The following is a 24741-nucleotide window of genomic DNA, read 5'->3' as shown; positions in this document are numbered from 1 at the left end:
TAGTTTAATTGGCCACTGTAGTGTGTATGTAAGCGAGGGATTCTGGTGAGATTAGAGTCTATCGATGGGAATGTGGGTAAGAGGATAGGTTTTTTGGGTGGGATTCGTGCAAAATGGGGGCTTGCACACTCAGTGGATCAAAGGATTTATTTCTGTGGTGCATTTCTCGGAGGGGGAGGGAGAAGGGGAGGGGGTGGGGAGAGGAGAGAGGGAGGTAGAGTGGCAAGGGAGAAACGGAGAGGGAGAGGAGAGAGATGGAGGGAGGGGGGCAGGAAGGAGGGAGAGGGAGAGAGCAGGAGAGGGAGAGAGCGAGAGAGGGAGAACATTCCATTATCCTTGAGAGGTTGTGCCAGGAGCAGACAGGTTATCTGTAAAGGCATAAACAGCGATAATTGCTGGCAAAGCAGCTGAGGTGATTATGAAAGCCAGCGGGAATCAGAAGGAAGTTAAGAAAAAAAACAAGGACATATAATGAAAGTAATCGATAATTTGAATTACGATAGTCCATGAAACCAAAGCAGTGTCTCAGAGGTATGCAATGAAACGTGCCTCACAGGATGGGTGGGAGGAACAATTCTGAAGAATAACCATCTCAGCAGAAGATCCCGAGCCTGGCACGTGGAGAAGAACTTACTACGTTGAAACTCATGTAAGGTGTGTTACATCTGATTACAAGTAGTGCGTTCGTAAATTGTGATGCTAAAGAGCTGTTTAATTAAAAGAATTGTGTAACAACAGCATTAATGAGTTTTCTTTGAAACTATGTAATGAATCTTCAGGTTGTTTGTTCAAATCCTGATTAATAAAGTAGTCATTAGGCAAAGTAATTGCTGTGGTTTATTGTTTGCTGAATCTAACTGGCAAAAATATGATGTTTTCATTCTTAAACAGGCCTTCCCTGGGTGGCTGTACTATCCACCTACCGATGGGGTTTTCTTTACAAAAGATTAGCTTTATTTGTCACATGTATGTCAAAATATCGAAAGATACACTGAAATGCGTTGTTTGACTTTATGACCATCGCAGTCTGAGGATGTGCTGGGGGCAGTTTGCAAGCATCGCCAACTCAGCATCCCAGGACGTACTAACCCTAACCTGTACATCCTTGCGATGTGAGAGAAAACTGGAGCACTCGGAGAAAAGCCACACACTCACAGACCGTGGCAGAAATAGACAATAGACAGTAGGTGCAGGAGTAGGCCATTTGGCCCTTCTAGCCAGCACTGCCATTCACTGTGATCATGGCTGATCATACACAATCAGTACCCTGTTCCTGCCCTCTCCCCATATCCCTTGACCCCGCTATCTATAAGAGCTCTATCTATAAGTTTATTTCTATCTAAATGAACCCAAGTCGCTGGCGCTGTAAATACTACACTAGCCGCTATACTACTGTGCCACCCTTTATGGAAATCATGAGCCTGGGTTGTAGCTTGGATGCCGATTGCAATTTTCAGAGGTAGATGGCTGGAGATAAGGCAATTCACATCTCATTTTCCAGTCCTATTTCAGATATCTAACCTACAGTCTTTAAAGGTTCAAAGTTCAAAATGTATATATGGCACCATCTATAACCCTGAGATTTATCTTCTCGTGGGCATTTACAGTAAATAAAGAGAAACATAATAGAATTAATGAAAAACTGCACGTAACAAGACAGAAAAACAACCAATATGCAAAAGATAACAAACTGTAAATGCAGAAAGAAAAATAATAATTACTTTATTGATCCCGAGTGGGTAATTCTTTTGTCACAGCAGCAACATTTAAAAACACACTTAGCAGTGTGCAGACTTAACTAATAATAAAGATTAATAACATACACAATAATAATGTACAGAATAATAAAGCAGACTATTGTAGTATGATATGTGTTCTCCTGTCGCACAGTTGAATATCCCTATTGCATTTGGTAGGAAAGATTTTCTGTAACAATCCTTGTGACAGCGGAGCTGATTGAGTCTGTTGGAAAGGATGCTCCGCTGCTTACTCAGTAGGTCATGGAGAAGATGTGCCAGATTGTCCATAATGGTTAACGGTTTATTTAGTGACCACCCTCCCCCACCACTAACTCAGGGTCCAGTTTATAGTCCGGCCTTTTGATGAATTTATTTAATCTTTTTGCATCATCAGCATTGATACTGCTCCCCCAACATAAAGACACAAAGAATAAATAAATAAGCAACACATTGAGTCCATAGGTGTGGGAACAGGTCAGTGCTGGGGCAAGTGAAGTTGAGTGACGTTATCCCCTCTGGTTCAAGAGCCTGATGGTTGAGGGGTGATAACTGTTCCTGAACTTGGTGGTGTGGGTCCTGAGGCTCTTGTACCTTATTCCTAATGGCAGCCGTGAGAAGAAGGCATGGCCTGGATGGTGGGGGTCCTTGATGATGGATGCTGCTTTCCTTCCACTGCACCCCGTGTGTGTGCTTAATGATGGGGAGGGCTTTACCCATGATGGACTGGGTCATATCCACTAATTTTGTAGGCTTTTCCATTTCATGGCATTGGTGTTTCCACACCAGGCCATGCTGCAGCCAGTCGGTATACACTCCACTGCACATCCATAGAAATTTGACAAAGTTTTAGATGGCGTGCCAAACATCTAAGAGAGTAGAGATGCTGCCGAGCTTTCTTCATTATGTGTGGGACCCAGGACAACCCTCTGAAATGACAACAGATGAATTTGAAGTTGCTGACCCTCTCCACCTCTGATCCCCTGATGAGGCCTGGCTCATGGATGCCTGGTTTCCTCCTCCTGAAGCCAATAATCAGCTCCTTGATGTTGCAGGCATCGAGTGCAAGTTGTTACTGTGGCACAACTCAGCCAGATTTTCGATCTCCCTCCTATATGATGATCTGTCACATTTGATTTGGCCAACAACAATGGCATCATCAGCAAACTTAAATATGGCACTGGAGCTATGCTTAGCTTCCCAGTCATAAGTACAAAGCAAGCAGAGCCCAGGGGCTAAGCACAGCCTTGTGGTGCACCTGTGCTGATGGTGACGTGGAGGTGATATTCTTACCAATCCGAACTTACTGGGGCTGCAGGGGCAGAAATGGAGGATCCACTTGCACAAGGAGGTATTGAAGCCAAGGTCTTGGAGCTGATCACTGAGGGGGATGATAGTATTGAGAGTAAGATGAGAGAACACACATCACTCCTCATAGAAGAATCAGAGGTGGAAAGGTTGAGCAATTTCAAGTTCCTGGGTGTCAGCATCTCTGAGGATCTATCCTGGGCCCAATGTATCGATGCAGAAACAGCATGACAGTGGCTATATTTCATCAGGAGTTTGAGATTTGGCATGTCACCAAAGATACTTGCGAATTTCTACAGATGTAACATGGAGAGCATTATAACTCACTGCATCACTGTGCGGTGCGGGGAGGGGGGGTGGGAAGGGCTACTACACAGGATTGAAAGGAACTGCAGAATGCAGCTCCGTCATGGGCACGAGCCTGCACATCATCCAGGACATCTTCAAGAAGCAATGCCTCAAAAAGGCGTCATCCATCACTAAAGACCCCCATCATCCAGGACATGCCCTCTTCTCATTGCGACCTTCATGAAGGAGATACAGGAGCCTGAAGACACACACTCAGTGATTCAGGAACAGCTTCTTCTCCTCTGCCAACTGATCTCGGAATGGACATTGAACCCATGAACACTACCTCACTACTTTGTTATTTCTTTTTTTGCACTATTTATTTAACTATTTTATATATGTACTTACTGAAATTCCATTTTTATTAAGTATTGCACTGTACTGCTGCTGTATAACAATAAATTTCACAATATATTAAACCTGATTCATATTCTGATTCTGAAATACTGAGCTGTAGTCAATGAAGGGCATCCTGATGTAGGTACCTTCGCTCGCACAGCAGCCCAGCAAAGCTAGGATCTATATTTTCACACAGTTGATTGGCATGTTCCGCTTTGATCCATCAAAGCAGGCCGATTTATGATCAACGCCTTCTAGGTACCTACCTGAGCTGGTAAACTCATAATCCATCCACCTGGAGTGGGTGTGCCCCTCTGCGATACCAAGTCGACGAATGCCAGTTCCGGCTGGATGAAAATTATAGCTCTTGTGCTTTTTTCCCTGCAACAGCTAAGTCACAGTTCTGCTTAAGATTCGCCCTCCAAACAATCCATCTTTGTTAGCGTCGATAACATTGAAGTGTATTCCAAGCCTCCATTGAACTTTATTCTCAGAGTCTCTTTGACGGCCCTTCTGCCCCTGATAACATCAGTTACCAGCAAACAGGCTATGAACTTATCTCCCCTGTTACTTCCCAACAACATCAATGGTCATTTTCCATCCTCTTGCAAATTTCAAGTCATTTTAGGTCAGCCAGCATTTCAAAGATAAAAGTTCACAAATAGTTATTGGAGTGCAAAGTTAATTACACTGAAAAGAAAGGTCATCTGTCTGGAGAAGGTGGTGGGTATTGAACCTAATTAAAGTACAAGTGCACTTCATCCCTTGCTGGAACATTCATTATCAATAGAATAATGGACTGTTTTCAATGTGACACAATGCTATAAAGCAATCAGAACCCAGAGAAACATTGTTGGCTGTAATAGTGAATTTCAAATGATTTATGAAGTCTTCTGATCTCTCAGACTCTTTTGTGGCTTCATTGTAGACAAAGGCACTTTTTTTTTGTGTTGTGTCCACAGCTGCTGATTAGCTTTGTTATTTCAGTTTTGTTTCTGTTCAGGGCGCCGCAGTATCACATGACCGTAATTTTCTCTCCGTTATTACAGAATTCTTTATTCTTCTACTATCATTTCTTGCAGAAATCTAGAAACAAATGACTTTCTGTTGTTTTGTAACTCTTAACCCATGATCAAGCTGTCATGTCAGGATATTTAGTACCATTTTTAATATGCTGAGACTTATACAGCCATGGAATAATATAGGATGGGTACAGGCCATTTGGCCCATCTGGTCCATGCCAACCACTGTGCCCACCCAACTTGGCCCAGTTGGTTTTCCTCTAAGCATCTCACCCCCATTATGCTCACGTGATGGAGATACCATTGAGAACTGGGTTACCCAGCGCTGGATTAGGCAGTGACCATAAGATATAGGAGCAGAATTAGGCCATTCAGTCCATCAAGTCTGCACCACCATCCAAGCATGGCTGATTTATTATCCCTCTCAACCCTATCCTCTTGCCCCCTCCTCATAATCTTTGATGTCCTAACTAATCAAGAACCTATCAACTGGGTGTCGAGGTGGAGATACATCTCTATCAAAGGAAGTGCAAGGTGTTCGTTCCCTCTGCTAACCAGCAGGTCACCCTTGGGCAAGGTGTAACACCTGCTTAGCCCCCCGCCCCTCTCAGATCATGGTCACGTGAAGCAATGGGTGGTCATATGAGCAGCCTGTGGATATCACAAGTCCTGGTTGTGCGACCACTGGCACCAGGCAGACAAACTCTGAAGAGTATTGATAATGGCTGGGGTCACCCACCTTGTAAAGACACCGCCCAGAAGAAGGCAACGGCAAACCACTTTTGTAGAAAAATTTTGCCGAGAACAATCACAGTCATGGAAAGGCTGCGATTGCCCATGCATAGCAAATAATCAACCTCAATGGACCCAATGACTTGGGCTCAACAGCCATCTGTGGCGATGAATTCCACAGATTCACCGCTCTCTGGCTGAAGAAAATCCTCATTAGACTCCCTCAGGGAGATTACAAGGGTTATGCTTGGAGTAGGAGGAATGCAACTTTACTGGAAGACCAATGTTGACTATTGATCAAGCTTGGTGGGTCATGGGACAGAGTTTGCAATTTCAATAAACTACGTATTACTTCTAAATCAGGGGGTCCCAACCTGGGGCCCACGCACCCTTACTTAATGGTCTCGGTCCATGGCCTAAAAAGAATTGGGAACCCCTGTTCTAGATAAATGCAAGGGAAATTGAGAAGGGGTTGTAACGGTGGTAATAGATTTGGGGATCCTTTTATGAGAGGCGTTTTAAGGGAAGTGAGGCTTCTTCCATAAAACCAAAGGCTCAGAAAAATTAACTGGATGCCGAGGAAAATTTGTTCTCACTTGTCAATCAGTTGTTAAGTGTCTTCACAATGAGTCAGATGCATGCAACATGGAATGTAAACCTGACGGGTTAAATTGAAATAAGTCACTATTTTGTCAAATCTTGACATCAATTATGGACGCAATACTTACTTGAATCACCCGTTAAAATAGTAGAACACAGCAGGCTAGGCAGCATCTATAGGGAGAAACGCTGTCGACGTTTTGGGCTGAGACCCTTCATCAGGACTGTCCTGACGAAGGGTCTCGGCCCGAAACGATGACAGCACTTCTCCCTATAGATGCTGCCTAGCCTGCTGTGTTCTACCAGCATTTTGTGTGTGTTGTTGTTTGAATTTCCAGCATCTGCAGATTTCCTCGTGTTTGTAAGTTAAAATAGTATGGTTTGACACTGAAATACACAGAACAAAATAGATAATGCTCAAGATACTCAGCATCTGTGGAGAGAAAAGGAAAATTGCTGTTTTCTGTTTTTCTTTCAGATTTCCTTAATCCACGAATATTTAGCTTTGTGATGAGATTCCCAAATTTGGCTTTCCTTTTCATAAGCCAGCCATCTCGAATGTATATCACAGTGAGATATCAAACCAATGATTCTTCCCGTATTACATGTGCTGTTTATAGCATTGCACTCACGTCTTTGTAACTACTAATAGTGGCATGATACAGCAGCATTGTGAATGCACTAGCAGACAGGTATTCTAGCAGATTGGACTGATAAATTACCAGACTTGGCATGGGAGTTTGTGAACACAAATTCATTTTAACAAGCCGTGTATATTAACACTGGTCATCTGCGATAACAGAACTGAAACTGACAGTATCCTTTAGGGAGTAAATTATGTTGTCCTCAAGTTCTATAGCATTGTGGTTGCCTCTTAATTGTTCTCTGGAGTAGGCTGCAAGATAGTCAGGCATGTCTCCAGCTGGATGGATAATGAGAGATGGTCATTAAAGGATTGCCTTGTGGGTATTTTATCATTAAGGACTCTCGCCACCCCAGACATGCCTTCCTCTCATTATTACCATCAGGGAGGAGGTACAGGAGCTTGAAGGCACACTCAGTGTTTTAGGAATATCTTCTCTTCTGCCATTGGATTTCTGAATGCTGCATGAACCCATTTCACTCCCTATTTATATTGCTTTGCATATTTCCTGTTAAAACTTAGATCTTTAAAACTGTTGCCACAAAACAACAAGTTTTGTGATGGTGATAATAAACCTGATTTCTAATTTCAAGAAGTCAGGGACAGTTCATGCCGGGGCTCTGAGCTTTCTAGGGAAGTTAAAAAAGGATTTTGTACATTTAAGTTATACTATCGATATACGCTCAGTGGCCACTTTATTAGGTACACCTGCTCGTTAATGCATCTATTTAATCAGCCAATCATGAGGCAGCAACTCAATGCATAAAAGCAAGGAGACATAGTCAAGAGGTTCAGTTGCTGTTCAGACCGAACTGCAGAATAGGGAAGAAATGTTTTCTAAATTACTTTGACTGTGGATTGAATGTTGATGCCAGGCAGGGTGGTTTGAGTATCTCAGAAACTGCTGGTCTTCTGGGATTTTCACACGCAACAGTCTCTAGAGTTCACCGAGAATGGTGCAAAAAACCCCAAAAAGCATCCAGTGGGCGTCTGTTCTGTGGGCAAAAACACCTTGTTAATGAGAGAGGTCAAAGGAGAATGGCCAGACTGGTTGAAGCTGACAGGAAGGAAGCAGAAACTCAAGTAACTGCACATTACCACAGTGGTGTGCAGAAAAGCGTCTCTTCATGCACGACATGTTGAACTTGAAGCAGATGGGCTACAGCAGCAGAAGACATCTCAGAAGCGATGTGTTGTCTTTGGAGGAAGTCCAGAGGAGGTTCAGGAGGATGATTCCGGGAATGAAGGGGTTAACATATGAGGCGCATTTGGCCGCTTTGGGCCTGTACTCACTGGATTTTAGAAGAGTGTAGGGAGGGATCACATTGAAACCTACCGAATGTTGAAAGGACTAGATAGGGTGGATGTGGAGAGGATGTTTCCTATGGTGGGGATATCCCGAACAAGAGGATACAGTTCAAAATTGAGGGGTGACCATTTAGAACAGAGGTAAGGAGGAATTTTTTTTAGGCAGACAGTAGTAAATCTATGCAATGCTATGCCACAGACTGCGGTGGAGGCCAAGTCCATGGGTATATCTAAGGCAAAATTTGATTGTTGATCAGGGCATCGAAGGATATGGCAAGAAGGCAAGTGTGGGATCTGGGATCAGCCATGATGGAATGGTGGAGCAGACTTGATGGGCTGAATGGCCTAATTCTGGTCTAAGGCCATGAACATACACTCAGTGGCCACTCTATTAGGTACAGGAGGTATCTAATAAAGTGGCCACTGAATGTAGTTTAAAATACGACTAAAAATACAAGAGAATGAAAAATTACTTACACTGGAACAGGTTAAAAAGAGCATTTATTTTCTATCCAATATGATATTTTTCATCCATTCTTCTTTCTTTCTCTGCCTTTTACATGCCGCTCCAAATACTTGGTCACTAAAGAACTGTACATAAGTGCGATTGACCCCTCACTACACTTCTATCAAACTTGGTTATCTCGAAGATTTGTTTTCCCCCTTCAGTCAGAATACCCGTCACATGCTCAAAAGGTTTTGCATTTGGCAAACCACAAATAAATTAAACAGAAAGACACAAATGCAATTACCACTTGACAAAATGTAATAGCTCTTGACACAGAACGAATGACAGCAACATTCTTTCAGCAAACTAGCAACCACTTATTCCTTAAACATGCAGATATAGTAGGAATTGAAACATCGGAATCGTTTAAGACATTGAGTTAATGCAGGAATTGGAATCGTATCTCTGCAGTGTCTTAAAATCTACTCCTCTACAATCTATCATGAGCATGTTGCTTTCCTTACTTCCACACACATTTGATGTACAATTCTACTATTAACTGTGACATTATTTACCACATTGGCACATTAACCCTATGAGATGTTGGTTTGAATGACAGGTGCGACTAGCCCTGCTAAAGACTGCTTTCATAAATAATGTATAGGGGTGCCAATCAGCAAAGATGCTGAAACATGTTAAACCTTCTTCTTTCATTTCACTGGACTTGAAGTTAAAACAGTTCACTTTCAGTGATCAATAGCCAGCTACAAGACAGAATTTTAAATTTTAGCACAATAGAGCACAGCTCCACACAAATTACGATCTTCAAGTTGCATTGACAACTGACCTGTGAAAAAACCGCACAGCAAAATGTCAACCTATGCTTGCCGCCTGGGTATTAAATATTAACTGCTTCATTTAAATTTAAATTAGTAGAATGGTGAGGAATGAAATACATGATGTCATCTGTTTATCATTAGCATGGAGAGAAGCAAACTACAGCGTAGTAGAATGGGCAAAATGATGCAAACCTGATGCAGAAGAAAACCAAATTCAGGTGAACTCAATTCCAGCAACAAGCAGGTCATTACCCCCCTCCCCCACCCCTCCCCACCCCCAAAAAAAACAAATTCCCTTCAGGCTTTTATCCGTAAACATCTCTTTTCATAAATACAGTAAATGTTTCCTTTGCGTTGCCATGTCTAGTTGAAGCTGAAATAGAAAGAATGGATCGTAAACAGCACTGAGAGGGTGGAAGTGTTTTTTGGGTTTGAAAACTTTGGGAGTTCAGCGGCTCAGCCATCGGACACGGGGGGAGTAACCCAGCCGTACTTCTCGTGCGTCTTCACCAAACTTTTAAATGTCGCCTCGGCTTCTTTGCGAGTGAAGGCTTTCTTTGTCTTCCCCACTTTTCTGCAAATTCGACCCTACGTCAGAGAGGAAAACACAAAGTAAATCAGACCACTTAGTCAAGAGACAGGAAGCAACCAGTTTTCACATAATGATGCATGGAAAGGTGAACGATAAGGAAAGCTTGATCCAGCACTTTCTCCAGGAGATAGTGCATTTTTAAGTCTCACCACTATTCCACAGAACCTTGGTAAACATTGCAACTTGGGATCCAGTAGTTTGGGCAATTGCATCATCAATCGTCAGGGGCCTGACCTCCTTAAATTTGACAAGCATTTGGTGCACGTTGTCTTACTGATAAAGAGGATGCCCATACCTAGAGAGATGCCAGCACAAGTTTCTTACGGGGTGATGGGCAGATTGGTTGGAGGGCGACAGTGAGAGGTTTAGTTAATGGAATAGGAATTTAGTAGGAGATCCACACTTCCAGATTATTGTCTGGAGAGTTGCAATAGTTCTCTGGACTAGAAACACTAAATCTGGCAAAATTTCGAAAAGCATGTTCTATCAAAATGGTACCTTCAATAAATTTACAGGTCCCACAAGAGCGTTATTAGACAATAATTTGTTCAGCAAACCACTTAATATCGTGGTATATAACATCAAAGAAGTGGGTGCACCTTCACAGAGGATTTCTCCTGGATCCAACACATTGATGCATCACAGTGTGCAAGGATTGCAAACGCATTCTGACTGGTGGTATCAATCGCCTGATTTGAAGGCTCCAATGCACAAGTGTCTATAGGATATAGCTCCATCAGAGACAAAGCCCTCCTCGTCACTGAGGACATCCTCAAACAGCTATGCCTCAATAAGGCCGTATCATTATTAATCACCGTCACCATTCAGGACATACCCTCTTCTCATTACTACCGCTGGGGGAGGGATGGGGAGGCACAACAGGCACAGGAGGCTGAAGACGAATACTCAACATCTTAGGAATCCCTTTGCCCTCAGATTTCTGAAAGGTTCCTGAACCTACAAACACGACCTCACTATTCTTCTTTTGCACTGTTTATTTTTGGTTGTAACTTACTGGATATCTTTCTATGTCATGCATTATACTGCTGCCACAAAACAACAACCTTCATGACTTATATCAGTGATAATAAACCTGATGCTGATGAAGAACACAGAACAGTACAGCATCGCACAGGCCCCTCCACCCACAGTTTCATGCCAGTCTTTTAACCTACTTCAAGATCAACCTAACCCTCCCTCCTACATAGCGATCCAATTTTATATCATCCATGTGCCATCAAATAGTTTCTTAAATGTCCCTAATGTATCTGCCCCTACCATCACCCAGGCAACATGTCACATGCCCTCTCTCTGTAACAAAACTAGCTCTGACATGGCCCGTGTAATTTTCTCCAATCACCTTAAAATTATGCCTTCTTGTATTAGCCATTTCCACCCTTGGTGTTGTGGTTACATTAAAAGACCAAAGCTGTTGAGAGATTAAGCTAGGAGATCGACACTATATGATGTGCTTCCAAAATAACTTAAATCCAAAGTTGAAAAAACTTTGATCCTTTATTACGAAACCAGCAAAGACGAACGACCCTATAGTGATAACAAACTAACTAAACTAAATTAGCGATATAGCAGTCTTAGCATTCAAACTGGTGCAATTACGTGATATTTGAATGAGCATTCTATATGCATTTAAACATTCCAGTTAGCATTCCAACAACGTCCCAATTAGCGACTGAATAGCGGGTCGAACTAAATTAGCGTAACAAAAAAAAATCACCCCACATCTTACCCCCTCTCAACTAGACTAAGGCTACGTCCACACTACACCGGATAAATCCATAACCAAAGCTTTTTCTCTTTGTTTTTACCCTCCATCCACACTAAAACAGCGTTTTCATCCCCCGAAACCGCAGCTTTTCAGAAACGCTTTCCAGGGTGGGTATTTTTGAAAACGCCGCTTGGGCAGATCAGTGTGGATGAGGTAACCGGAGAAATTTTAAAACGCTATCAGACGGCAGCGCGCTATTTCATTGTTTTCTTGAACGCAACCTAACAATTTCAGAACAGACAGAAATGAGACTGAAGCCAGAAGAGTTAGAAATGTGCTCACCAAATACTTTCACCGATAACTCACTGAATAAATAAGTATACTCACTTTGCCGTTTTCTGTCCTTGCTTGTATGAAGGTGGTTTACCTATTTATGCAAGTACTTCTCTGACAATAGATGTGTAACAGCCTAATGTAACATTGTATGGAAATACAAGATAATACTGATGCAGACATGTTTTACACATTTAACAAAGTGCTTTATTAATGCAACAGAGTTAGTCAGTTTTTCAATGTTCGTAGTCAGCCAGGTCATTCTATCTGTGAACTCCCTGTCGGTTGCCTCCATACACTTCAGTATTTGTTTTTTTAACTTTTAAGTCCTCCTGTGCGAGAGCCAACAGCTGCCCGTCGTTTGAGTTTTTCTAGTCTGTAACTACACAAACGCGCACTTTCACAGTGGGATTCCACACCAAACATGTCGCTTGTTTTCGGTAGATGTGTCTTGCACATGCGCAGTAGGAGGAGATTCGCTGAAATATCCATTTCAATGTGGACGGAGATATTTTTAAAAACACATAGTGTGGACGCCTATCATTTTTACGCAAAACCAGCGTTCTCAAAATTATCAAGTCTAGTGTGGATGTAGCCTAACCAACTAGCTAACCACAAACATGAATATGTAACTATATTCATTTGCTTCTACCACGCCCCACCCCATGTGACAGATTACCATAATAAACTGCCACAAAATACAGTACAGAGAATTGATACGTGGCTCCAACGGACATGAAATAGATATGTGGCTCCTACACTGGATGCCCACCATATTTATGCTTATCATCTTGTACATCTCCATCAAGTCACCTCTCATCTTCCTTCACTCCAAAGAGAAAAACCCTAGTCGCTCAACTTTTCCTCTGCAGACATGCTCTCTAAAGCTGGCAGCAACTCCTCTGCACTCTCTCTAAAGCTTCATAAACACAATGATGGAAACAAAAGTCAAGTAGGGAGGTAGAGAGATTCTATTTGCATAAATAATTAAGTCTTCCCTCAAAACTATACTGTCAGAAACTTGAGGCACTGATTGTAGTTTACGTACACAACGCTGGAAGGACTCAGCAGGTCAGGCAGCATCCGCGAGAAAAGAGTAGCCAATGTTTCGGGCCGAGACCCTTCATCAGGAATGCTGATTGTAGTTTTATTGGCAAATATGGTGCAATGCAGACTTCAAAATGAAAATGTTATAATTTTGCATTTTTACACAATTATTTTAAGTAATTTAATTGACATTGATGTCTAAGGTATCAGTGCAAAAACAGAAAATTCAGGAAATGTAAGTAAAGTGGAAGAAATCAATTACTTTATTTATGGGGAAATATTGGATAGACTGGGTTTGCTTTGCTTGAGTAGAAGGAGACTCAGGTGTGACTGGGTAAAGGTACATACATTCAGTGGCCACTTTATTGGATACCTCCTGTACCTAATAAAGTGGCCACTGAGTGTACGTTTGTGGTCTTCTGCTGTTGTAGACCATCCAGTTCAAGTTTCGATGTGCTGTGCATTCAGAGATGCTCTTCTGCACACCACTGTTGTGATGTGTGGTTATTTGAGCTACTCCTGTCGCTTGAACTACTCTGGCCATTCCCCTTTAACCTTCCTCATCAACAAGGCGTTTTCTCCAACAGAACTGCCACTCACTGGATGTTTTTTGTTTCTTGCACCATTCTCTGTAAACTCTAGAGACTGTTGTGCATGAAAATCCCAGGCGATCCGCAGTTTTTGAGATACTCAAACCTCTCCATCTGGCACCAACAATCATTCCTTGGTCAAAGTCACTTAGATCACATTGCTGCCATATGATTGGCTGATTAGCTATCTGCATTAACGAAAAGGTATAGGGGTGTACTAATAAAGTGGCCACTGAGTTTAATAAGAGGGAAAAGCAGGATAGGTAGCCATAATCTTTTGCCCATGATAGGAGTATCAAAAACAACAGGGCATAGATTTACGGAGAGAGGACAAAGTTTTAAAAGCTTTTTTACATATTTTTACATATGATCCATAATGAATAATTTAAATGAATAAGAATGCTTAATCAAATAATATATAAACAGGATTACTCAAACATTACTTAAATATTAAATATACAATACGCACTTAAATCGGCCAGGTGTGGTGTGGGCAAGTGGGATTAGTATTAATGGGCAATGGGCCCCATTTCAGTCCTGTACAATTTTATTGCTTTGATATTTCCACTTGATCACCTTTCCCCTTTTCTGCTTGTTTCCCGCTATCACCGGTAATTTAATATACCTAGTACAGAGCAGGGCCAGGCCATACGTGCCTGTGCTAACTATGAAACAAATTTAATCTAACCCCATCCGTTCCATATCCTTCAATACCCTGCCTGCACGTGTGCCAATCTAAAGGCCTCTCAAAAGCTGCCATTGTAACTGCTTCTCTACCGGCAGCTCATTCCGGGTGTTGTAATGAGAACAAAGTCACTGAGAGACACTGAAACTCGTGGATACAGAGTTTTTTATTCAACAAACTGAGACACTCTTGGAGGAAGAGGCCTTCCAGCCCAATATTATGTGACATTTTTATATGCTAAAATTCAAATGTAACAACAGGGCAATTCTACAGTTACGATGTATCTGCAATGCTTCCTTTGAATTACATATAGTTTTCACACGCATCCTTCTTCGCACCCACACGCCAGACGCCCAAAATGAATGTTAATCATCACTGTCCGGTTTGCAATCAACTCCAGCCCACAGCTCCATGAAAATTATTGTTCAGGGCTGCATTTTAAATTCAATCTACAATCCATGTCCATGTCTGAAGATTGGTTGCTGTTGAAGTTCATATTTGCGACGTACCTAAACACCAGAATAGAATGCACTCTAACACCAGGCACCTGCCACTCTCTGTGTAAAAAATTGCCTCATAAATCTCCTTTAAAGTCCCTCTCTCTCACCTTAAACTCTAGTTGTTGACACCTCCATCCTGGGGAGGAAAATAGAACTCCTCAATCTTTGCCTCTCGCAATTTACAATACTAACAGGTTGCCCCTCACTCTCAGAATCAGAACCAGGTTTATCATCACCGGCACGTGACATGTAGTTTGTTAACTTAGCAACAGCAGTTCAATGCCATGCATAATCTGAGGGAGGGAGAGAGGGGGAGAGGGGGGAGAGAGAGAAATAATAAATAGAATAAAACATAATAATAAATAAACAAGTAAATCAATTATGTATATTGAATAAACTATTAAAAATGTGCAAAAACAGAAATACTGTGTATTAAAAAAATTGAGGTAGTGTCCAAAGCTTCAAAGTCCATTCAGAAATTGAATGGCAGAGGGGAAGAAGATGTTCCTAAATTGCTGAGTGTGTGCCTTCAGGCTTCTGTACCTCCTACCTGATGGTAACAGTGAGAAGAGGGCATGCCCTGGGTGCTGGAGGTCCTTGATAATGGACGCTGTCTTTCTGAGACACCGCTCCTTGAAGATGTCCTGGGTACTTTGTAGGCTAGTACCCAAGATAGAGCCAATTAAATTCACGACCCTCTGCAGCTTCTTTCGGTCCCGTGCAGTAGTCCCCACCCCCTCCCCCATACCAGATAGTGATGCAGCCTGTCAGAATGCTCTCCAGAGTACAACTATAGAAGTTTCTGAGTGTTTTTGTTGACATGCCTAATCTCTTCAAACTCCTAATGAAGTATAGCCACTGTCTTGCCTTCTTTATAACTGCATCGATATGTTGGGACTAGGTTAGATCCTCAGAGATCTTGACACCCAGGAACTTGAAACTGCTCACTCTCTCCACTTCTGATCCCTCTATGAGGATTGGTTTGTGTTCCCTCGTCTCACCTTTCCTGAAGTCCACAATCAGCTCTTTCGTCTTACTGTCATTGAGTGCAATGTTGTTGCTGTGACACCACTCCACTAGTTGGCATATCTTACTCCTCTCTTGTCTCTTGTCTCCATCTGAGATTCAACCAACAATGTTTGTATCATCAGCAAATACTGATTTGCCACATCACCTGATACTACAACGTCCATGCCTGATGGATCATTACTTTTAAAGACAACAGTCCTCAAATAAAATAGAAGAGATTTCTACGATACTGCCCACTCATCTCTGGTTTTAAAGGTCCTTACATATCATATTTAATTTTTGCTTGACATGTATGTGTGAAATTTCAAGTGCAATGTTTAAGTCAATTAAGTTAAAACAAACGTGAAAAAGCAGTAATTTAATGGATATATTTTCCAGTCCTCGAAAATGACAAAGGACGTTAAATAAAAGATAACTCAATTTCTCTGCACACTTTGAACATATTTCCGCTCGGTTGTACAGAGTTAACTATCAATGGATGTAATTAAATCACAAATCCTCAGGAGATGGGAGAGGTGCAGCAAGCCCTTCGTGATACACTGATATTAATATTGAAGTAAACAACATATGTTGAATCACAGCACTAAACTGCTCATTTTCCAACCTGAATTCCCCACCAGGTATCCTGCCTGCTGGGATCACATATTGAAGATGCACACATGCACTCTGCATGTTCTTCTGAGTAATTTGTCATTTTTTTTTTCACCTGTCTGCACTCCCAACAACTATTCCTGCTACATGGCGGTAGGGGATAGCACAATGGTTTACAGTATGTACAGGCAACCAGGGTTCAATTCCCGCCGCTGCCTGTAAAGAGTCTGTACGTTTTCCCCGTGACCACGTGGGTTTTCTCCAGTTGCTTCTGTTTCCTCCCACAGACTAAAGGTTAATTGGTCATTGTGAATTGTCCCGTGATTAGGCTAGGATTAAATTAGGAGATTGCCGGGGGGGCAGAACCCAAAGAGCCAGGAGGGTCTATTCCACACTGTATCTCAGTAAATAAATCGAAACTCCCGAATGCGAATGTGGCATCAAAAAAGTGGGCAGAATAAGACATTGCTGCTAAGTTGTCATAATTTTGGTTGGAGCACAGACCTTCGGCCCATCTGGCTCATGCCGACCCAGATTTCCATCTACGCTAGTCCCATATGCCCACGTCTCTCTGAACTTTTCCTCTCCATGTATCTGTCCAAGTATCTTTGAAGTAAATAACATTCATGACATGTCTTAGCACATGGTCATCAGATGAAATTCGGAATTCTAAGGAACATCTGTCACAAATTAAGCATCATATTAAAATGGTTATTTTCCTAAATGGGAGGAGATTGAAAGAGGCTATTTGGCCCCATTCCCATCTGAGGATTGCATACTGCATACATACTTTGATAATACATTTACTTTGAATAGTTTAGGAATTGCCTGGTTAAACTAAATTGCACTAACGTTCAAAGCCAAGGAATACAAGCTGGAGGAGGAGTTCATCTCAATAATATTTTCTTGGTTGACATGGAAACAAAGGACTGAATGACCCCTTTAGTGACATATATTTGGGGGGTGGTATGGTAGTATAGTGGTTAGCACAACGTTTTATAGTACCAGTGACCCAGGTTCAATTCCCTCCACTGTCTGTAAAGAGTTTGTACTGCATGGGTTTCCTCCTACAGTCCACAGACCAACTGGCTGGTAGGTTAACTGGTCATTGTAAATTGTCCTGTGATTAGGTGAGGGTTAAATCAGGGGTTGAAGTGCTGCGTTGTATTTCCATAAATAAAATAAATAAGTAACTTTCTACTGTTCCAGTTTCTGGAGATATTCTGCATACAGTTCTGTCATGCAATGTTGAGTTTTCAACATTCTCCTAACTTTACACCTCGTATTTCCATACAACATAGGCTGAGCCAATTCAACCTGTTGAGTGTCTGCTGGTTTCCTGAGCAACCCATCAATCCTATACCCTCATTTCTTTCTTGTTACCTCTCCCATGACCATCAACACCTGCCCCATCTTCCATCACTCACCTATCCCACCCTGTAGCCAAACTCACCTACCAAACAGAACATCTTTGAAATGTGGGAGCTGCTTCTGTTGAAGTGCAATGCATCTGTCATGAGTTCTTATCTCCACAAGAAATACCGTACAGTGCAAAAGTCTTAGGCACATATAACTAGAATGCCTAGGGCAAAAGTCATTTGATTCTAAACAATTGGTTTATTGATATTACTCAATGTCTCTCTGGTGCTTCCTGCTCCCTCCCCCTTTTCCCAACCATGAATCCCCTCTCCTTGCCACCCTCCCACTCTCAGTCCACAATGGAGACCCATATCAGAATCAGGCTTATCATCACTCACATGTGTTAAAAAATGTGTTTCTTTTTGCAGCAGTACAGTGCAATCCATAAAATTACTACAGTACTGTGCAAAAGTCTTAGGCACATATATGTAGCTAGGGTGCACAAGACTTTTGCACAGTACTGTAATCCTAATTGCTTAGAAATATGAAGCCTTTCTTCTTACATCATCTCTTCACGCAAGTGTTCATCTGTTTTATCTTCCTATTCCTGTCCTCACCAGCAAGTGTTCACTTGTAATAATCAGCAGATTATTACTTCTGAGATCCTACTTTTTAGCCTTTATCCTAGAACCACAAACTCTATCTAGAGGACCTCATCCCCTTTCTACTTCTGCACGTTTCCATTTCTGAACGCTTCTCCCTCCGCAGAAACTGCATGACCATCAGTTTTCAGCTTTTGCTTTAACAGTATCTGCGATTTCCCGTGAAACAAATTCTCCTCTTGCACGAGAGATATGTTCTGTGGTTTTCTCATTTACTCTCGATACCTGGCAGGTGACCTCTAAATATTCTGCCAACTATTTGTCTCTACAAGAGAATCATCCAACAAACTTCACAGGAGCTTTTTGCCACTGCAGCCAATAATTCCAGAAGCATTTCTTTAGAGTACAAGCTTTTGTTTTAAAAATAAATCTCCATAGGGTAAATTTTCTGTTTCTGTTTTCCAAGTCAACACATTCAAAGCACCCAAATAGGGCCCAGTGTATTGAAACAGGCAGGAAGATGAGTTGCTCCAACTTGCCAATGGCAGTTTGATAAATGGTATTGAGGTCTACACTCTTCTGCCTTGTAAACATCAAAATCAATTTAGGTCAATGGATATATCACCTGAGTTATAGGAAAAGGTTGAATAGATTAGGACTTTATTCATAGAGCGCAGGAGAATGGTGGGAGGTCTTATAGAGGTCTTCAAAATTATGAGGGCTCTAGATAGGGTGAACGTTTGTAGGCTTTTTGCCTCGGGTTGGGTGAGAGTAGAACCACAGGTCATTGGTTTAGGGTGAAAGGAGAAATATTTAAGGGAAATCTGTGAGGGGGGGGAATACTTCTTCACTCAGAAGGTGGTGAAAAATATGGTATGATCTACCAGTGGAAATGATAGATGCAAATTCATTTGTAACATTTAAAAGAAGTTTGGGGGGTACATAAAAGGCAGAGAGAGGAATGGAGGACTATGATCTGGCTGCAAGTAGATGGGACTGGGCAGAAGAGCAGACTAGCATGGATAGATGGGCCGAATTGCCTGTTTCTGTGCTGTGGTGCTCTATGACAAAAGAATCAAACTGCAGGAGGAGCTTGGTGGACCCAGTAACATCTGAGGATGGTCGGTGTTTCACGTCGAGGCAATGTTGCAAGTTCTGTGCTCCTTTTAACTAACTTCACCCATCTCCCTGTTAACAGATAATTTGCATGACTAAATCCACACTCTGCGCAATGTAATTGAACAGAACCCTGCAGTCCTTCAGCCCACAATACTATGCTGACCTTTAAACATATTCCTAAGACAGGAGTCCCTTACCTGGGTCCATGGACCCCTTGGCTATTTGTATTGGTCCATGGCATAAAAAATGTCGGGAACCTCTGCTCTGGACTACCCATCTGTTATCAAAATTCCTGCTCTCCTTCTTGCCATAGAAGATGCAAAACTTGCCCTTCACCTTCTCCCTTCCCGCTGGTCAGGGTACCAGCAGTTCCTTCCAGGTGAAACCTGATAATCCTGATATTTCATTAGCTGGTCACTCTGTTCCTCTACAAAGTTCAAAGTAAAATTTATTATCAGAGTACAAACACGTCACCACTTACAACCCTTTTCCTTTTTCCTGTGGGCATTCTCAGCAAATCCTTAGAATAGAGACTGTAAACAGGATCGATGAAAAAGCAAGTAGAGCGTAGAAAACAACAAACTGTGCAAATATAAATAAATAGCAATAAATAATGAGAGCAGGAAATAACAAGCTAAAGAGTCCTTAAAGTGAGATCATTTGTCATGGGAACATCTCAATAGCTGAGCGTGGCAATCACCTTTTGTTCAAGAGCCCGATGGTTGAGTAATAATAACTGTGCTCAAACCTGGTGGTGCGAGTCCTGAGGCTCTTGAACCTTCGACCTGATGGCAGCGGTGACAACAGAGCATGGCCTGGGTGGTGAGGATCTCTGATGCTGGATGCTGCTTTCCTGTGACAGTGTTTCATGCATACTGGGGAGAACAAATGCCAAAACTTTCTCTTTAGCCTCCTACACTGCTCCAGTGAAACTCAGCCGAGCTTTAATGTAAACCACTTTGAACTACATTGTTTGCATGAAAAGTTCTCTATAAATAAATTATTATTATTTAAAAGCACTTGACCTATCAATATGACATTTTGCAGATTCAGTGGTGTTAACCAATTCCAACATTCACTCCTTCCATTTTTTCCCTCAATAACTGGTATGGGAATTAGCTCCTCTTGATCTTTTGTTCTTGTTTTCTTATTCAAAAACTAGCTCATTATTGTCCTCCCATTACCTAGAAAACATTGAAAGGACATGGAGAGGATGTATCCTGTGGGGGTGGGGACGTCCAAGACCAGAGGACACAGCTCAGAATAGAAAGTCAGAGGGCGGTGAATCCTGTGAAGGACAAGTCATTGGGTATACTTAAAATGGAAATTAATGGGTTCTTGATTAGAAAGGGCATCAAAGTTTATTTGGAGAAAACTGGCGAATGGGTTGAGATGAAAAAATAAACCAGCCATGATTAACTGGTGGAGCAGACTCGATGGGCTGAATGGCCCAATTCTGCTCCTCTGTCCTCTGTCCTACTTGTTCATTCCCTGGATGTCCACCGACACATCGGCAACACTTTAGAAGATTAGTTCTTTCTTGAACCAAAAACTTCGGCTGACCTGCAGGACACTTCTGGCATTTTCAGATTAACTTTCTCAAAATTTTTGCTACTCAATTTTATAACATTACCATGATTTTGATGTGTTTGTTTATTATTTCTTTCTTTTTTGTATTTGCACAGTTTGTTGTCTTTTGTACACTGCCCTCCCTATTGGTGTGGTTTTTCATTGATTCTAGTATGGTTTTGGATTTATTGAGTATGCCAGCAAGAAAATTAATCTCAGGGTTGTATATGATAACATATATGAACTTTGATAATAAATTTACTTTGAATTTTGAGCTACACTCTCTAGCCAAAACCTAATCTATGCTTTAATACAACTTCCTGATGTCTATACTTTCCCCTGGCTATCCTGTCAGTGCTGCTTAAAACCTTATTCCTGATACATCTGTTCACAGTTTGTGAGCACTGTAATAGATCAGCAGGATTTCAAGTGTTTGTCTGGGCTCGGCTCATGGTCACTTGACCAATACCTTTCTGTTATATTGAGTGCAATTGCCCTGGAGTACTTGTGTTTAAAATATGTTTTCTTTACATGATCATTGCAAACAAGGTCAACCTTATCAATGTCATCTGTGATCTCTCGTGAAATGGCAATGCTCAGCCTCCTGCTTTGTTTAAGTTCAAGTTTATTGTCATCTGACTGTACATATATACAACCAAACAACATTCCTCCAATTCACATCAAACACAGAACATGAACCTGAATATTATACAATAACTTTATCAGGGTGGCACGGTTGTGTAGTGATTATCACAATGCTTTACAGTACTGGTGACCTGTGTTCAATTCCACTGCTGCTTGCAAGGAGCTTATACATCCTCCTCACGACCGTGTGGGTTTCCTCCGGGTGCTCTGATTTCCTCCCACAGTCCAAAGACATACCAGTCGGTAGGTTAAATGATCATTGTTAAAATTGTCCCATGATTAGGCTGGGGTCAAATCAGGGGTTGCTGGGCAGTGGTGGCTCGAAGGGATTCCGTGCTGTATCTCAATAAAAAAAATTCAAACTGTGTGTAGTAAAGTGCAGCACAGATAATCAGCCAACAGTAAGCAGCTTGCTGTCAAGGTGATGAGAACTTCAGAAGTGCGGCAAAATACTCTGGTGATGCTCCCAGGTAAAGATTTCTAGAGTTTAGATGCAGTGACAGTGAAGGAGCGGCAATGTGTTTCCGAAGCAGGTTGATAGGTGAATTGGAGTAGAAACTGCAGGTAACTCCCGTCTCTTCTGTTGACAGAGTTAATGTGGAGTAGTGCAGTTATGGAACTACAGTGTACAGGTGATGGCCCCCGCTGTTTGAACGTTCGCTTTACGACAGCTCGCTGTTACGAAAGACCTACATTAGTACCTGTTTTCGTTAACCAAAGAGGATTTTCGCTTTTACAAAAAAAAGATGCGTGTGTTACCCTGAGAAAGACTACCATGACCGTGAAGCCTTGTGCAGGCAGTTGTGCGCGCATGCGTGTACGTGCGTAGGCGTGTATGTGCGCTTGCGTGTACATGCTGATTTTTTTTCTCCACATTGATTTTGGCTCACTGTCTTCCTGATTTTGATAAGTGAAACTACACCGTACATTCAATATTTCTATTTTATATAGGCTGTACAGGTTTCCCCTGCAATCCGAAGGTACAGCGTTCCTATGAAACCATTTGTTATCCAAAATGTCATAAATTGAAGAAGCAATTACCATTAATTTATATGGGAAAAACTTCTGAGAGTTCCCAGACCCAAAAAAATAACCTACCAAATCAAAACAAATAACACATAAAACCTAAAATAACACTAACATATAGTAAAAGCAGAAATAATATGATAAATATACACCCTATATAAAGTAGAAATATTGTAGGTATGGTGTAGTTTCACTTATCAAACTCGGGAAGACAGCGAGCCAAAATCGATTTGGAGAGAAAAAAAAAATCGGCACGTACATGCATACGTACGCACATGTGTAAGCACGTACATGCATGCGCAAACAACTGCCTACACAAGGCTTCACGGTCATTGTAGTCTTTCTCGGGGTAAACACACGTATAAAGCCGGCGTCTTTTGTTTGTAAAAGTGAAAATCCTCTTTGGTTAGCGAAAACAGGTACTAATGTAAGTCTTTCGTAACAGCGAGTTGTCATAAAGCAAACGTTTAAAAAAGTGGGGGCCACCTGTATACTTATCATATCATTCCTGCTTTTACTATATGTTTGTGTTATTTTGGGTTTGATGTGTTATTTGCTTTGATTTGGTAGGTTATTTTTTGGGTCTGGGAACGCTCAAAAATTTTTCCGTATAAATTAATGGTAATTGCTTCTTCACTTTACGACATTTCTGCTTACGAACGGTTTCATAGGAATGCTCTACCTTCAGATGGTGGGGGAAACCTGTATGTTGTACACAATGATGAAGGTTAACCACTGTGTCTGATCACATTTAACGTAAAATCTTTTTTGAAAATACTTGACATACTTTTTAATAAAGAGGTTAACTTTATTTGTCACATGCATGTCGAAACACACAGTGATCCTTGTTGCTTTGCGTCAACAACCAACACAGTCCGAGATGTGCCATGGGCAGCCCACGGGTGTCACAATGCTTCCGGCAACATAGTCACATGCCCACAACTTACTAACCCTGACCATACATCTTTGGAAATGTGGGAGGAAACTAGAGCTCCTGGAAGAAAACCACTCAGTCACAGGGAGGATCACTGAGGACCTGAATCACCCCAACCACAAACTGTTCCAGCTGCTACCATCCAGAAAGGTTATGGCAGCATTTAAGGCAGGGCCAACAGGCTCCAGGACAGCTTCTTCCATCAGGCCATCAGACTGATTAACTCACACTGACACAATTGTATTTCTCAGCTATATTGACTGTACTGTTGTATACCTTTCTGTACATACTACTTATTACAAATTACTATAATTTGGACATTGTACATTCAGACGGAGACATAATGTAAAGATTTTTACTCCTTATGTATGTGTAAGAAGTCAATTCAATTCAAACTCCTTACAGACAGGAATCCCAGGTAGACACTGGGAGGATGTACAAACTGGGCAGCAGTGGGAATTGAACCCCAATCTTAGAGCTGGCGCTGCAAAGCGTAACACTTCGCTACCGTGCCACCGTACTCCATGCGTGGGACATACTCAACCGTGGTTAGTTGGTGGTCGACGGAATCAGCGATTCAGATGGTGGAGGGGGTGCCACTCAAGCAGGACGATTTGTGCTGGAGGGTGCTGCACTCACCCATGGCAAGCCGAGACATATTACCTTTCTCCTGTCCACTGATCACCTACTTTTTTTTTTTAAATGTAGTAGAATAAAATGAAATAATCAAACCAAAATAATCACAGATTCCTCTCTAGTGGCCTTGGGCAGCTACAAAAAGTGTGCATTGTCTTTATCTTATTTATGAAATCAGCCTGCACAAGGTGTCCAACACATGAAGCTGCTCAGAAATTCGGTTTAGCTTTTGCTTACAACAGTCTCCACAAGGACTGAATTTATTTTTAAATCCTGCTTCTTTATGGATTTTCCCTCTACCCTGTCATCTTTCATTAATATTCTGTGCTATTTCATCTGCACTTGCTTCTCAAACAATGAACCTGTCCTATAGTTTCACAGGAGAACTGAACACAATATAGTACATGATCAGAAACACAAGAGATTTTGCAGATA

At 41.8% G+C, this 24741-nt stretch overlaps 1 protein-coding gene across 1 annotated transcript in view; it reads right to left on the bottom strand.

Moving 5' to 3' along the window:
- Positions 1–8520: 8520 nt before the first annotated feature.
- Positions 8521–24741, bottom strand: part of ube2ql1 (ubiquitin conjugating enzyme E2 QL1) — a 33117-nt gene continuing 16896 nt past the window's right edge. Inside the window, exon 2 of the mRNA XM_073024365.1 lies at positions 8521–9911. Coding sequence (XP_072880466.1) covers positions 9780–9911 — 132 coding nt within the window. The 3' untranslated portion in view covers positions 8521–9779. The remainder of the gene's footprint in view (positions 9912–24741) is intronic.

This window comes from Hemitrygon akajei, chromosome 20 (genome assembly GCF_048418815.1).
Source record: "Hemitrygon akajei chromosome 20, sHemAka1.3, whole genome shotgun sequence".
NCBI classification, from domain to species: domain Eukaryota; kingdom Metazoa; phylum Chordata; class Chondrichthyes; order Myliobatiformes; family Dasyatidae; genus Hemitrygon; species Hemitrygon akajei.
This window is presented reverse-complemented; position numbering and strand designations above follow the sequence as displayed.